A 16403-nucleotide genomic window follows, 5' to 3' on the forward strand; every position below is an offset into this window, starting at 1 on the left:
TTGCCTTCACGCCCCGCGCCTTGCTCGGAGAACTGGGAGCAGATCCCTTTTCTTATTGCCTGGTGAGGGGCCGCCTTCTCTCTCTACGAAAAACGCGTGTTCGGCGTCGGATTCGGAATCGCGGCGTTAGAAGTTAGTTTGAAAGCGGGCAACGTGAGCGGGGACAAGGGGTGAAATGGCCGTCGGAGCCCGGGAGCTGCGACACGCCGTGTGGCTGCCCAGGAGGGGCGGTGGTGGCTGTAGGTGGCTTCAACCGGAGTTCATGTGTGGCCTTCGTCCACAGTTTAGGGTTTCCTCCTTCGACGCCCAGTCAAAAACTAGTTAATTTTAGCGCTTCTCTTGGTATCAGGTAGGATGTGCTGGGGGGATAACTGAACTGTGTCGGTGCCCCTGTGTCTCAGTTCTTGTTTTGTTAGCAGGATTGAATCAGTTTTGCAGCGAGGCTTCCATCAAGCCAGTCTCCCAGGTAGAGGTATGCATAATTAATGCTCATCAACACAGCCACTTTCTTTGTTCAGTTAGCGGGAGCAAAACTTTGATAGCTCAGGTTGCTCTCTTCAATCAGGTGTACTTTGGTGATCATTGAGGTATTTTTTTCAGGTGAATTGATTCTGCTTGCTAATGGTACTGTGACAGTGGGTTTCAGTATATTTTGAAATAATGTTATATAAAAGTAGCCCTTTTGTCTCATTTAACAGGGCAAAAGTTACTCAGGGCACTATAATTGTGAAAATAACTCCACAGATATATTTTAGATTTTTGATGTTGTTTGCACTTACGAAGACAGTGCTACCGTTTCTCCTCAAAATGACAGCAATTCTCTGCTTGTGCTCTGTCATTTGGAGCAGACTAGTTAATCCTACTAATATTGAGAGTAACACAGATTGTTGACAGTGCATCTGTTCGGTTAGTTTACCACTTGCTGCATGTGAGATAGGAATAATCCATTCTCAGAATAGAAAGCAGCGAAATTTATTTTTGCAAGCCGTAGGCACATAGGATCGTTTAGGCTGGAAAAGACCTTTAAGATCATTGTGTCCAACCATTAACCTAACTGCAAATTCCACCGCTAAGCCATGGCCCTGAGCACCACATCTACACAACTTTTAAACATGTCCAGGGATGGGGACTCCACCACTTCCTTGGGCAGCCTGTTCCAGGGCTTCACAACCCTTTCAGTGAAGTTTTTCCAACCTAAACCATTTCCTCTTGTCCTATTCCTTGTTACTTGTGACACCTCTCTGTGACTTCCTTTCGGGTAGTCGGTAGAGAGTAAGGTCTCTGCCTCTCAGAGTCTCCTCTTCTTCCGACTAAATAGCTCCAGTTTTCTCAGATGCTACTCACAAGACTTGTGCTCTAAGTGACAGCAAGAGCTAAAAAAATTATAAAAAAAGTTTTCTGAAAATTTGAGAGGTTACTGTATTTTACATGGACCCTTTCATATGTTGTAAAGAATATTTAATGTGATTTGTTCTCACTACTGGTAGTTCTCAACTGTAGATCAAATTGTTTGCTTGTCTCAGAGTTTCATTCTATATGTGGCTTAATCTTAAATGTGAGAAGAATTTTGACAATCCAGCAAGTATCTACTTATTAATCCAATGTAAATAAAGTTTGTTTACTGAATTTGATGGTTATTCTGACTCAAAAGTGTGTGCTACATAAAGACAAAACTCAGCCCCCTAATTATGAGTAATAAATGTGAAGGAGAAGATAACCTGGTAGTTAAGGTACTTCCTAGATTTTCAGGAGATTTTCATTCTATTCATGTTTTAAGATTCCTGAAAAATTGCTGGCTTTTTTTTGTTAATGAGAACGATATCCACCATAGCAGGTGTATTTTTCAGTGTATTTGCCTTTGAGAACCAAAGTGGCTCATTTAAAAAATTTAAGAACGCTAAATTCTCAGGAAAGATAATCTTCAGTCACACAAGCAGCGGGTGTTAGGGACTGTCTTTGAAGATATGGGTTCTGTCTAGATATTTGAATTCCCTTGTAGTTCTGTCTCCCGTTGCAGCTCTGTATCTGCAAAGTGGGTGACTTCCTCTTCCTTTCTCCTTGATCATGTGCACGTCCTCAACTTCATTGAAGCGGTGTACTTCCAACAAGTTAAGCATATGCAGCAGTCTTTCTAGAACCAAAATGTTAAATACTCTTTTTTCTGAAAACAGTATTGTTGTCAGGGCTTGGGAGTTTTTATTCATATCTGTGGCAAACAAATATAAGTGTAATAAAAATAAAAAAATTGAAGACTACCATTGTGATAGTGTCACTCAATCCTTTGACAAAAAAAATACTTTTTGTTTCCTGTGAGAGCTATAATTGTACAAAATTGGAAGGATGTGCGGGATTATTTATGTAGTCTCTGGAAACTTCTTATACGATACTAATGATACAGAAGTCATAGCAGATTTTGAGTTCTACACAACTGGCATCTCTCATTGTTCTTACTTGGTTAAGACAACTCTTAACAAAACACAAAGAAAACCAATTCAGCAACTTCAGCTGTTTGCATATCTCTGATTTCAGGTTGTTGAGTACATGATTAGTTTTGTTTCATGTATCATTAAAGAATTTTGTGAGCTACAGTACTATATGGCCACAAACTCTTGTCACCAATCTGGTGTAACACCATTGTATCTTTTTTCTCTTGTTTTTACTTATTTAAGTTAATGTGTTTAGGAAATGTACTTGTTTATTGAGACAGGCTTTACTTCTCTGAATTTCCAAATTTCAAATGTAGCGTATTCAGTTTTGATTCATGACTCTTGCTGACAAATGTAGGGAATATTGTTTTTTAAGTAAGTTCATGCACTCATGTCTAAATGCATCTTAAAAGATTTGAGATAGGCAAGGTTTACTCGGGAACCATTTTATCCAAGAATATTGTTTAAATCTACAAGAAAAAAAAAAAAACAAACACTTTTTTCAGATTAAAATGCTACACTTTATAGGCATCTTTCTTTTGTTCTAGTTGTATGTGTTACTCAAAAGAAACTTCTAGCTAAGCTCACTGCATAAATGAAATTTGGGTATGATACTGCAGATTTTGACTTCTTTAGCTGCTGGCAGGTATCACTAAACTTAAGAGGCAGCTTAAAAAGAGGTAATTGTTTAGTCACTGTAGAAAATAGTCATGATGGGGTTTAGTCATAAAGTATTTGAAAGGACATGGAGTGTAGAATAAGCACAGGTGCTTGGCATGGTGGGTTTTTATTTTTTGAACTTCAGCCAGGGCTTTGGCTGTTATCTTAACATGGTAATTAAAGAAGCCAAATGCTTGGCTTTAGTGGCAAAGAAGACTTGATCTTGAATTTGGTAGGATAAATCAATCTATTTGAGATTGATTAGGATAACCATTGTTTAAGTTAGGTTTGTATAGGCAGCTAAACAGGGAGGTTGTAATTGTTTTTCTCTTTTTCTTTCCCCCTCTGTCTTCCCCTTCCTCTCCCCCCCCACTCTGTCAGGTGACGCATGTTGAACCATGGGAGAAGGGGAGCAGAAAAACAGCGGGCCAGACAGGGATGTGTGGAGGGGTAAGTAGAAGTACGTGCCGCCTTACATTTTTCTGTCTGGTAAATCGGTTTCCCAAGCATAGATAAAACTTGCTTGTACGTTGTCTTAGTCCTTAGATGTAAAAGTATATATTACAAAGAGTTTCCCTTGCTTCCAGAGCTGTGGATGCAGGTAGTGTCACTTTTTCCACATTGCTCTGTTTGTAGATGGAGATTTTATCCTGTGTTTGTTCTTGTGTTTTGAAGACTTGGGTTAATGTCTTTGACTTCCTGCATTGTCACCTAACTTTTTTTTTCCTTTGAAAGGTGCGTGGTGTTGGAACTGGAGGAATTGTGTCTACAGCCTTCTGCCTGCTCTACAAACTGTTCACGCTGAAACTCACTCGTAAGCAAGTGATGGGCCTTATAACTCATACAGACTCTCCATATATTAGGGCTCTTGGATTTATGTATATTAGGCAAGTATAAATATAATTAACTTATACATAATTTAATATACGTAAACCTATATTAAAATTTTATATTCTTTTTGCACTTGAAGGTACACACAACCACCTACAGATCTATGGGACTGGTTTGAATCCTTTCTTGATGACGAAGAGGTATGTCGGCGAGGGTAATAATTTGTTTTGTTTCTTTTCATGTTACTACTTTAGGTTTAAAAGCTCTTTGTTGGTTTTCTGTCATTTGAATTTGCAATGTTATGTTCTTGCAATTTCACTAACCAGTGCAGGAAGCAGCTCTGAGCGGGGACCTCAGTCATTTTTGTTAGATTTCAAAGATTTTAATGGAATTTTCCATCGATTAGGGCGTTACTGTGTCAAATATTACAAAGACATATGAAACAGGCGCATTAAATCACAATGCAGACAGCAGGCTGTGTGAGTGTGGCTTCTGCGTGCTTTTGAGAAAAAATTATTTATTACTGGGACGGGGAATCGGTGCTCACATAGAACAGTGGGAAGCATATAGCACAATCCAACATTTACCTTGAAAAATGTTACCAAAAAATCTGTGGTTATTATTCATGTCCTGGAATAACAAAGCCCAGGATTTTGTCAGAAGAGAAACAAATGGTTTAATTGCTGCGAAAGGTGGCATTGTCTCTAGTAACCTCAGTGTCTTTACTAACCAGAGGGGTGGGGGTGGGAAGGGGGGAAACCCGAGTTGCTAATTGAAGAAGTTCAGTAAAGAGGCCACACTGTTATGCAGTCAGAACACTTTTGGTACCCTAGTCCTGATTTGCTGTCTGGCGAAACGCAGTAGGAGCTGGTGGGTGAGGCTTCTGGGTCTGTGAAGTCGAGCATACGGTCTGCTACATGCTGTTGCGGTTTGTATTTATTAGGCAGGTTTTAAATTGCACCTCAGATTTAAGAATGGAACAGGAAGGATCTCTTGGCATTTTCAGGGTGACAGTAAGCATCTACTTCAAGAAATCTTAGCCGCTGTAGTTGCAAATGACTTACAAATACTTGTGTTAAAAACAGTGTTAATTGTACCTGTGTCTGAGTGCAACGCAGTGTATTTATTTCAGTTTCTTTCACGCTAAGTATCAAAAACGTTGTGCAAAGGAAACAGCTGTTATCTCAGGTAAACCTGCATTATTGTATGTTTGTAACAATAATCAATCCCATTTATATCTTGATTAAAAGCATCGCTGTGATGTCGCCCTTCTCCCCCAGGTGGTGCTAGGCCATGGGAAGTCTCTGCAGTGTTGCATATTAACTCCTCTGGACGACTGGGGTGGCTTCATTTTCAGAGTCCCACAAACCATTTCCAGGACACTAAAGCGATCATGAGTGCAATTCATTGTGCAGGTCTTAACTGGGTCATTATTCAAAGGACCTTTCTTAGTTGATACATTTAATTTCTTGGAGATCCTGGTTACCAGCACAGATTTGTTTATTGTTGTTTAAAATCTCCCATTATACTTCTTAGAATTAGTATTTCTTTCTCAGCCGCTTTCAGTAGCGTTGTTACATAGGAAAAAAGTGCTTGGGGCTGCTTGGCTTAGGTTTCTTCCCAGTCCTGGTCAAGCTCAATAGGATGAAGCAAATTTATCTATGTGGAAATACTTGAACCTGCAGGATTTTTTTTTCCCTCCAGTTCTTAAATATGTGGAAGCAGTTAATCTTTTGTCTTGCCACTGTGAAAAACTTCCCAGGATACAGAGTTACTTCTCAAAATGCTTCTTATGTTTATTTTGTTTAACTGTACATACTCTCCAGGTGCTACGTTTAACTCCTTTTTTTCTTCTTTAGATCTCTGCAGCGATTATATTTGGAAAAACTGTATATCTGAACACTTAAATGTGTGTGAGTGCAAGCAGTTTTACATTTAGATTTTTTCTTCCTGTTTAGATAACAAATCTCACTTTCCTTGTGTGCTTGCACTATAGGTTTGGGACTGACAATAGCTGACTAACATGTCCTGAGCTGTGAGAGGGCATAGCAAGAAGGCCTTCATGCGGTAATGACCCTTTTCAGAGACAATGGTCATCATGGATTATGCGTTTCCAATTAGTTGTTCATTTATTTATTTTTTTACATATTTCTAAATTAGAAACCTCACTGCTTCATGGCAGTTGGTTTGCTATTGCTTCCAATTCTGTTAGGATGCCATTTTGTACTAGAGCTTCTTCTATGATCATCCTTACATAGGCAATGATGTAGTTCTTAAATGATTTAGGCCACAGGGTTGGGTATGATGGTACACAGTTGTACATCCACAAAATGGAGTATTAAATGTAGTTTGAGAGGACTTCTCAACTTTGTGGCATTTAAATAAAATACAGGATCATACCACGTAACCAGACTGTGTAAGGGGATTTCACGTTAATCTCTTCATCGACAGTCCCTTACCATCCAGATGGCTGCAGGATTAGTATGTGCCTGCATGCATATTAAGTCCCATTCCCTATCTGTAACATACTGCCAAATCCAAAGGGTGCAGAGTTTGAATTTTCCTAAGGATGTTAGAATATGAGACAAGATTTCATAATCATGAGACTCGAGAAGGCAGTAATGTAGCAGCATTTTTTTTTTTTTAAATTGGTAAAGAATTCTTTTGACCATCAGGATGTTTTTTGTTTGTATTTTGTAGGACCTGGATGTGAAGGCAGGTGGAGGTTGCGTGATGACCATCGGGGAGATGCTTCGTTCCTTTCTCACTAAGCTGGAATGGTTTTCCACGTTGTTTCCAAGAATTCCTGTGCCAGTCCAGAAAACCATTGACCAGCAGATCAAAAGCAGACCTAGAAAAATCAAGAAAGATGGCAAGGAGGGGATGGAAGAAATAGACCGCCACACAGAACGTAGACGTTCAAGGTCGGACAAGCATTATTTTGAAATGATAAACGCTTGAATGCTGAACAGTTCGATACTGAACTGTTTATTACCAGAAGCAGGGCATCTTTTCACCAAGATAGGTTTTAAGGTAACAGGCAGAGCAGTTTACGGATGCTAATGGGTTAAAATAGTGAGGTGAGGTTTGGGATTTAAGATTAAATATGGACTGTGTACATAAAGTATAAGTTGGAGAGCAAAGAGGGTCCCTTAATTTGAAAATGTTTCATATTGAATATCTTTTATTTTAAAAGGTCACCAAGACGATCCATCAGTCCGAGGAGGTCTCCCAGAAGATCCAGAAGCAGAAGTCATCATCGGGAAGCCCACGGATCATCTAGTTTTGATAGAGAACTAGAAAGAGAGAGAGAACGGCAAAGATTAGAGCGTGAAGCTAAGGAGAGAGAAAAAGAAAGGCGGAGATCGAGAAGTACCGACCGCGTGCTAGAACGGAGGCGGAGCAGAAGCAGGGACAGGTACAGAAGCCGTAGTCGAAGTCGTGACAGAAAAGGAGATCGAAGAGACAGGGATAGGGAGCGAGAGAAAGAAAATGAACGGAGCCGGAGGAAAGAGAGAGATTATGATAAGGAAAGAGGTAGTGAAAGGGAAAAAGATCGATCTAGAGAGAGATCAAAAGAAAGGAAAGGTAAGGGTGATCTAGAAGAGAGAAGACACAAGGATGACAAGGATGACAAGAAACACCGGGATGACAAAAGAGATTCCAAAAAAGAGAGAAAACACAGTAGAAGTCGAAGCCGGGAAAGAAAGCATAGGAGTAGGAGCCGAAGTAGGAACACAGGTAGGCGCAGCAGAAGCAGGAGCAAAGAGAAATCTAGTAAACATAAAAATGAAAGTAAAGAGAGGTCAAATAAACAAAGTAGAAGCAGAAGCAGAGGAAGAACAGATAGTGTGGAGAAGTCCAGGAAACGAGAGCAGAGTCCCGGCAGAGAGAAATCGCGGAAGCGCAGCAGGAGCAAAGAACGTTCCCACAGACAGGATCCCAGCGAGGGCAAGGAGCACTCGGACAAGCACGACCGCCGCAGGAGCCAAAGCACGGAGCGGGAGAGCCAGGAAAAGCAACACAGAAACAAAGATGAGACTGTCTGAACTCTTTCAGAAGTGGATCACATTGAATCCTATAAATGTTTGATTAAATCCTGCTTATTTTTTCTTAAAGTTGAGATTGTGCAGTAGTTGATGAGCACTCTTCTCCAACCTCCCTCTAGGCTGCAGGTTGTCATTTCCTATTTTGGGTAGGGAAGTGCCTTTGTAAACCCATTCAGTGCATTGACGGTTTCAAACCATTTGTTTAGTTTAATTTGTAATCCAGAGATTGTTCTTGCATTTTTATTGTTCAGATGTTTCTGACGTGTACAGTCTGTACATATGTCCTGAAAATGTTTTAATTCCTTTGGCATGGGTGCCATGTTGGTTAAATTTGTATGAGGCAATAAACTGCCACTAATTCTACTTTTGTTTTGTAGACGTGGAATTATGGTTTGTATCCTGAAGTTAGCATGGCTGTGCTTTACATAATAGTATGGCTTTTAGGGATGGATCTTGGATGTGTATTATAGCTGAGATATTTATCTGCGTACAGTGTACATTGAGGGCTGCAGATTAAGAACTAACGTTTACATCCACTGTACCTGCTGTTTTTTCAGAAGCTTTTAAAATGTATTACACTGTTGATCACCACTGCTGTTGAATTGAGGGTGGACTTTGAAGGAGACGGTGGGTTTGATGCAAAGCTTCAGATTCTGTTGGGGCTTCCTTAGCAATTCTGTAGAAAGGCTACCTCAGGCGGACACGGTAAAGGCTGGTGGATGAGTACCGGAGCCATCTATGAAAACTGTTCCTCTGTAAAAATCCATGTAAGCTTCCATGTTTTCTTCTTTTAAACAGTTTATCCAATTGTGGTCTTTTAATGTTTTTAGTCATCAGCTGCACTCTGTCATTTATGATACTCCTGGGCTAACAAAGGCATTCAGAGATGGGAAGAGGGAGGTAGGAAGAAGAAAATATTACAAAGGATTTCAGTTTCAAGCTTCCAAAGCATTTTTATAAGTGTAAACATTATAATAAGAATTATAGTGTCCTTTTTTAAGTCATATTTTCTACAAATAGAAAGGATTGCAGTTTGTGCTGAACGTTTCATCTGGCATATTTTTTTTTAAAACTAGTTGTTAGAAGCGAAAACCAAAATGCATTATAGAAAAAAATCGTATCATTGAAGTCCGAGTCTATTTGATAGGTTATTCTGATGACTTGTATACTACGTGAGGACAACCATCTGGAATAAACTCTCAATTAATTCCTTTGTATTGGGTGTCAGCTTTTCCCTGCATGTTCATTGCCAGTTGAAGAGTGTTTGGGTTCTTCCACATTTCATTTTCAGATTAACACTTTGTATGAATAAGGGATTTTATGCAATAAGTACATTATAAGGAAGATGTAGCTAACAAAGAAATGCAGCAGCCCCAAAATAGGAAGAGCATTGTGAGACTTGGTCATGCTCCTGAAGTGACCTGAAGGTAGAAATAAATTGATACTTGAGCCTTTTTTGCCTTGGTGTGATGCAGGTCATGTAGGCATAATGTTTAAATATTAGGTTTTTTTTTTTTTTTCAAACCTCCAGGAGAAAACAAACACTGCTTGAATTTCTAACAACACACTTCATTGCCTAGTATTCAGAGAAGCAAAGATGACATCTTTTTTTCTTCTTCCTTGCTGTTTTCTGAATTTCTAGTCTCTCCTTTGTCATCGTGTTCCTTATTATTCAAAATCCTTTGTTACTGAGGTTGTTATGGTATTGTCTGCTTACATTTTTATCTGATTTTTGAATCTGAGCTTGAAACAAAGTTTAAGCTTCAACAAGTTCAATCTATTGCGGTGCAAAATGAATATAGTGAGCTCTCATTTAATATGGGAGGAGAACTATGTTGGCCATTTTAGAAATACCCTGGCTAAGCAGATGATTAGAACTGCCTCTGCAGTCTGCCGAGGGATTGCATGGATTCTGTTGGAACAGTGAGGACAACTTAAATTTACCATATTTGACACGAGGGGGGTTGTTTTGGCCTTTAGTTTGGCCATTAGTTTTAACTTTCAGGGTATGAGTTTTTGAAAGAGTACATTCTTGGGCAGAGAGGCTGCAAAGCCAGTGTTCTGTCAGGGAAAATGGATTACTGATTTCCAGGTGTTCCTTCAGGGCTCTTCCTCCTCTGCTATTGTTGGGTAATAGAGTGAAAGAATAGTTTCTTTTCTAGCAAAATCCAGGTATTTGAGAATCTTTGACCTGAAAGTGGAGATGCCCAGTTATAGCGAAGATAGCAGACATTTTGATACAGCTTGTGTGAAGACTGGTTGGTGCTAGTATCCGTTACAAGTGTGGTAATTTGAGGACTTCGCTTTTACTTTTTCAATATATAGTCGTCTCTGGCCTTTGGATTTAATTTGATCTATATTATGTACAGGACCTAGCACTGTAATGGATAGCACGATAGTCATGACTGACCAAGGCCGAAAATTGCTTAAAAACAAGAGACCCATGTGATGTTATCGTTGGGATTTAGTATTTTGCAGCTCTTCAGTTTGGATCCAGGGAGTCTTGTCTTTGTGATTCTGATGCCGTTTTACTTCATGTGACCTTCCTTGAAACCAGAAGGAACGGATCAACAGAACTTCTGCAAAGCAGCTCCGATTGGAAATGGTAGAATCAGTGGCGCCTCCCGTCTGAGGCAGTTGCTAGCAGTACAGCTGCTGCAGTGGGTATTTGGCTCGGGGTTGTTGGAAGAAAATTTCTGTCAATTTTAATTGGAAGTGTGAGTTTTCCCAGGAGGTATGGTTTCAGAACTACTGCCTGACAGAGCCTGTGAAGTTACCCTTCAGTTCTCAGGGTAAAAGTGCAACAAATTGAGCACTCCGAACCTAAAGTTTTTATGGAATGCCCTGTGTCCAGAGTTACCTAGCTGAGATAGTTCTTCCTCCTGACACCTGTCTGTCTGACAGATTGACACATTGTCCTGTGGTTTTAATTATAAGTTCTTACCTGGACTGGCTATACTACTTTGATAAATGCACCTCTACTTTGGTCTTACTTTTTTTTTTTTCCTTTTTGAACAAGATCTCAAGATCTTTGTCTACTAAAGAAAGGTAACTTGATTGGCAGGGCGGTCAATCTGATTACTTTGGGGGGTACTTGGTATGTATTCCTTTTTTTTTATACGTTCATTTACATGTTGATGAAGGAACATGAATGTGCTCATACTTTCTGTGTTTACAGCTGAATATTACTGTAACTACTTGAAGACAGGCTACAAATATCCGGGATCTCTTAAAGGGAACCTGAAAGCATTAGATGACTTCTACCAGCTTTGGAAGATGTTTGAGCCCTTTCTGCACTGCTACGAAGGGCACATAACTACATTCAGGAGATGTCCACTAGCTATTAAGCAGGGTAAAAAATGCCACTCCTGAAGCTTTGCAATGTAGTTGGCTGTTTTTGGTTTTGGTGTTTGTTTGGTTTTTTGTCTCTTCCCGAACCACAGCTGGATGTGGGAGAAGACTTATTATAATATCAGCCATTTTGGGTCAAATCTGAAACCAGTGGAAAGAGTGATTTTTGGCAGCTTCTTTACTGGACTGAAAATAGCCTATCAAAGATTTTAGCTATTACATCTGTGTCAAATACAAGTAACTTGGATTTGGAATAATAACTACAAATATTTTTTGTAAGTGTTCCATCTTTGTGTAATTTGAACAAATACATCTTTAAAATTATTCATTTAATTGATTTTTTTTTTTTAAATGAAGGTATGAAATAACCTAGGTGGGTTTAATCACCTAATTCATTAGTGTAAATAATTCCACAGATACCGTTCTGAAGGTATTCAGTTTAGTTGGTATATCAATATGCTGTCTACATCTGTCAGGCTTTTTTTTCCTAACAGACATGCAAATAATATGTTCTGTTACAGTTACACTTCTTGTTTTCAATCATGAAAACAAGATGAGCTGACAAAAATAGTTCTAGAGCATTGTCAAGGATGTAGTATGTAATTTTGAGATGCTGAAGTCTGTATGCCAGGAAGAAATTGAGGAAAAAATACACCATCAATTTATAGTTGTTTTAAAATACATTAGAGTTACTGTTTGAACACACAAATATCAGAATTGTTCATACAAACAGAAGAAAGCTGTGGCTTGAATTTGATTCCAAAAGAAACTGATGACTTTAGATGTCTGAAAATCCAGTTAATAGATATCTAGTTAAATGCTTAGGCTTTGGTAACAGTGTTTGACAATGATGACTGCAAAGAAAAAATATTTAAATAAAAACCTCAAGGCAGAAAGTTGTGAACAATACTTATTTTTACATTCTTAAATTTTGTTTTTCAAACTAAATGAGAAATAAACTCAACTTTTTCTTTTAAAATGCCCTGCATTACTTAAGTTTCCTAAAGACTTATTTGACAGTGAATAAATGCAGAACATTCTAAGAAGCTTCTAACATGTAATTCTTGGGCCATCTACAATCTATTTAAGAGTAAGATTCTCATGAGATTACTTCATGCAAATGATCAGAAGCAGTGACCAAGATACTCAGTACAACTGTATTCTGTGAAGAAAGGAACATTTCAGAATGTATGGTGTCTGTTTTTATAAGCTGGAAAAAGTATTAAAACCCCATTGCTTCTGAAGACTTTTTTTGTAAGGTATCTTTCAGTAATTGTTTTACTGTCTGTGTGGGCATAGAAACCTTGAACTTTGCTTTCCATGTTGGCTGAAAAAGCAACCACTGCGGAGTAAAAGGAAAAGTTCTGCCTTTTCTGAAAAATGTGAGATCAAAATTTTAGTAGGAATTGTCAGTTCTTCATTAGCCACAAAGCAAAACAAGGTAATTGATGTGAAGAGGACAAAGCTCTCAGAACTGAAGAAAGTTTTTTTTATTATTTAAATTATAATTAAATAGCCTTAGAATACTTGATTAAGCCTCAAGATACTTTAAACTGAGTGCACCTAAATAGTACTTTTAAAATTTTTAAAGGAGTTAAATATCACTTTTTAGTTCAGCCTTCACTATTTCATTGATACACTCAATACTAGAAGACACATAGTGATTAATAATTGTCTTGGAAGAACTTTTAAAACTTGTTTGCTTTACAAGGAAAATTAGAGTTCAGTATTACAGAGACCTCTGTCAGTGTTCATCTGCACTTTAAAAATTATCTCATCAGCTGGGGCTTGGCTTTGGTGTCCTGGATTGGATCTTGGCTAGGGTTAGCTCTTCAGCTTCCCTCCTCCCAGCCCTCAAGCAGCGGTGACTGTTGCAGTTAAGCACAGATGTTGTCTTTACAGCTTCAGAGAAAGAAAAAGTGAAAAGAGCATCCAGGGCACCTGGAAGAGAACAACAGCAAACAGCAGATGAGCAAACTTGGGAGGGGAAAGTCAGCAGTGACTTCATGCCATCTTTTTGAGACAAGGGCAGGAAACAGTCCAGAACACCAATACTTTTATTAGAGGATGAGCAGTTTTAGCTATCACAGAGAAAGTAAATGAGTGCTGAAGAGTATCTTGATCTGTTTGGAATTTGAGGGCTTTTCTGGGGAACTATAGGATATTATTAGAAAAGGCTTAATGAAGTGAAAGTTTTATTTTAAGTGGGAGGAGAGGACAAATCAGTACTGATAGTAGACTGCATGAGGTTTCTGAGGTAAATGTTATATGTTACCTCAGTTGTATTTAGGATATACAGGACTGGTGAAGCTTAGCCCTCCAATCCCAACGACTTAAGCAGCAGGAAATGTTTGATTAAAATATCCCAGTGTGAATCTGGACTTAATTTACCTCTTTATTTGAACCAGAACTTCCATCTAGGTATGTTCTGCATTGCTCTTTCCTCTATAAATCAATGTAACAGAATTCAGAAATTATGACAAGACTATCCTGTTGAAACCTCAGAAGAAATAAGGTAGAATAGGTTGAGGAAAGCCACTTTTTTAAAAATAAAAAGTGTGACCTAGTTACAAATATTGTAATGGGCTACAGTGAAGCTATAAAAGATAAGCCTGTCTTTTATTATGTGCTATGAGATAAACAGTACATTCTGTGACAATGTAGAATTCATGACAGTATACAGGCCACAGTACAGGTAATACTGTTTTTTAAATTATGTATTAGATGGAATGGTGAGACAAACCTGCATAACACTAACACAAGCCTTGGCTACCTAATATATATATATATATATTATTTGTTATCTTCTTTGGAGTGACGTGATGCTAACACGTTCTACAAACGTCACAGATTTGGAACGAATGTACTGTGTGCTCTTGCCCATCCCCACAGAGCTTCCAGGTCACTGAAATGACATGAACAGTAGTATAGATGTTAGGTGTCGGGCTGTAAGCTGGAAAATAGTAGTAGTCTGCAGAATGTAGTCCATGCTACACAACTGTGCAATCCCATCAGATAGCAGTAGTTTTATAATGGATTAAATCTATGCCCTGGGAAAGGAGTTACTACCCCTTTAAACAATTTTTACTTAAAAAAAACCTGCTTAGGAGTGGTTCATAGAAGTTTTTGATTTGTTTATTTAAAAACAATAATTCTGTAAAACAAATTAAAACCCGAAAGAATTAAAAATCATCATTTATCTGTTGCTGTATTCTAACCACTTCTAACCTCCCAGCTGAAAATTAACTTCTCTGATCCAGTTAAAAGGCACCTGTGTAGGTAAGTATGCTCAGTCCCAGCATTGGGACATATGTCTGGGACGTGAAGTTCACGTCCCAGACATACGGGTGCAAGATAGCACCCATGGTGTTTCCTCTGGAGTCAAGACTGGAATAGAAAATTTCTACTCCATGCCACCTTCTCTTGCACAACTCCGGATTACATTTTAACCATCTACCACACATGGACAAAACTACATCATTCAAAGAAATCTAAATATCTGAATATATTCTTTAAGGACAGAATGTAAGTTTTAGCCCCTTGTTGGCAACTGGAGATGCTACCACTGTGTAGGCATCCCCACAACTACCTCGGTGACATCGCAGTGACTTACACCTGAGCTAGGGGTACAGGTGAAATTGCCTTTTCAGCCATGTAAGCCAGTATTGCAGTTTATACTTTCATCAGAAGTGTGCCAGTGTACCCTGATACCAGTATTGCTGAATCTGTACAGCTTCACCCCAGAAGGGCAGCAAGCACCTAATAAGATACATTAATAAGCAAATGTTGTGAACCCAAAGTACATTATAAATTCCTAGAGTGCATTTAAAACCAGATATGATCACTAACACACTAGATACTAGCAGTTCAATGAGAAATTATTTCACAGGAAGCCAACATAATTCTTGAACTGAGCTAAGGAAGAAAATGTTTTATCACACTCATATTATGGGGCTAGAATTCAGCTGTTGTTTTACACATAGGAATATTGTTGTTCTCTCCTGACTATTGAGGCACCAGGACTAGCTTTAGAGTGCCCAGAATCCTCCTGTGGTCTCTAAAATGGAATTATGCCATAGCATAATTTTAATTTTAAAAATGGTTCTGAGGCAAAATTAGTAAAACTTCTTTGTATGGCCACCAGATGGCTATTGTAAGAACAGGGCTTAAATGACATGTGAAAATAATCCAAGGTGCATTTATTTAAAGGAGGGAACTGCACGTCTATTAACTACATATTGAATTTCAGCTGTGCTATTTGTATGAGCAACACTATACATCGTAAGGTGTATATTGTGTCTTTTTCTTCCCAATTGCATTTAGAGTTTACATACTGGAAAAATATCCTTGATATGTGCAACTGGATGTAAAACCCATTTCACTGATCACTTTCAGTGACACCGCATAGCTGGTGCCACACGTGATGCTCTCCAGGAGACAGTGGTTTTGAAGAATGTGACACTGCCCATCCTGTTGGAGACCCCAACGTTGTTACATACGTCTATGCACCCATCCTAGCAGACCAGCTGATACTTGTTCCAGAGTCACTTCACTTAATATCAGGTCATTAGGGCACCACAGAGCTTAAAAACAACAAAAAACACTGGAGTCAATTCTGTTTTGTACCTGGAAAATGGCAGGTATTTTGGGGGGCTGCAATTAGAATAGCACTCAATCAAGAGCCAAGGAACGGACACTTGCATACTTTTCAAGCAAACATTAACCTGCTGAAAAACATGTGACTGTTCTGGGAAGCTTTTATAATAAACAGACTGTCAGTGTAAGATCAATTGGTCCATAACAGTGAATCATATTATTATATGACTGTTCACAAGATATTAAAAATTACTAAGGTTTGTCATCAGAATATCAGGGTACGGCTGCAGTTTAATTAAGCAGAGTCCATCTCTACCCCTCACACCACATAGCTCAGTGTTAAAAAGTCTCATTCTCTACAGCATAAAATGCCTGCAGCCAATCCACCTTACTGTTGTACCTTAATATCTGTGCCTGGGGATCTTCTGGCTAAGGAGTACAGGACAAAACTGCCAGGAAATTAACAGCAGGAAAGGGGGGAAGGACGAGT

General features: G+C 38.8%; 2 protein-coding genes across 2 annotated transcripts in view; one reads left to right on the plus strand and one right to left on the minus strand.

Annotated features, from left to right (window-relative positions):
- Nucleotides 1-175: 175 nt before the first annotated feature.
- On the plus strand, nt 176-8329 carry PRPF38B (pre-mRNA processing factor 38B). Its single transcript, XM_008938163.1, has 6 exons — nt 176-289; nt 3468-3536; nt 3822-3973; nt 4057-4117; nt 6618-6841; nt 7114-8329. The coding sequence occupies exons 1-6, from the start codon at nt 176-178 to the stop codon at nt 7964-7966; spliced, it is 1473 nt and encodes a 490-aa protein (XP_008936411.1). The 3' UTR covers nt 7967-8329.
- Nucleotides 8330-13734: 5405 nt separating this feature from the next.
- The window catches only part of FNDC7 (fibronectin type III domain containing 7), an 11831-nt gene continuing 9162 nt past the window's right edge, over nt 13735-16403 (minus strand). The window contains 7 exon segments of the mRNA XM_008938164.1: nt 13735-13772; nt 14198-14239; nt 14817-14903; nt 14906-15076; nt 15652-15779; nt 15781-15856; nt 15859-15900. Coding sequence (XP_008936412.1) covers nt 13735-13772; nt 14198-14239; nt 14817-14903; nt 14906-15076; nt 15652-15779; nt 15781-15856; nt 15859-15900 — 584 coding nt within the window.

Source organism: Merops nubicus, unplaced genomic scaffold, assembly GCF_000691845.1.
Source record: "Merops nubicus isolate BGI_N331 unplaced genomic scaffold, ASM69184v1 scaffold314, whole genome shotgun sequence".
Taxonomy (NCBI): domain Eukaryota; kingdom Metazoa; phylum Chordata; class Aves; order Coraciiformes; family Meropidae; genus Merops; species Merops nubicus.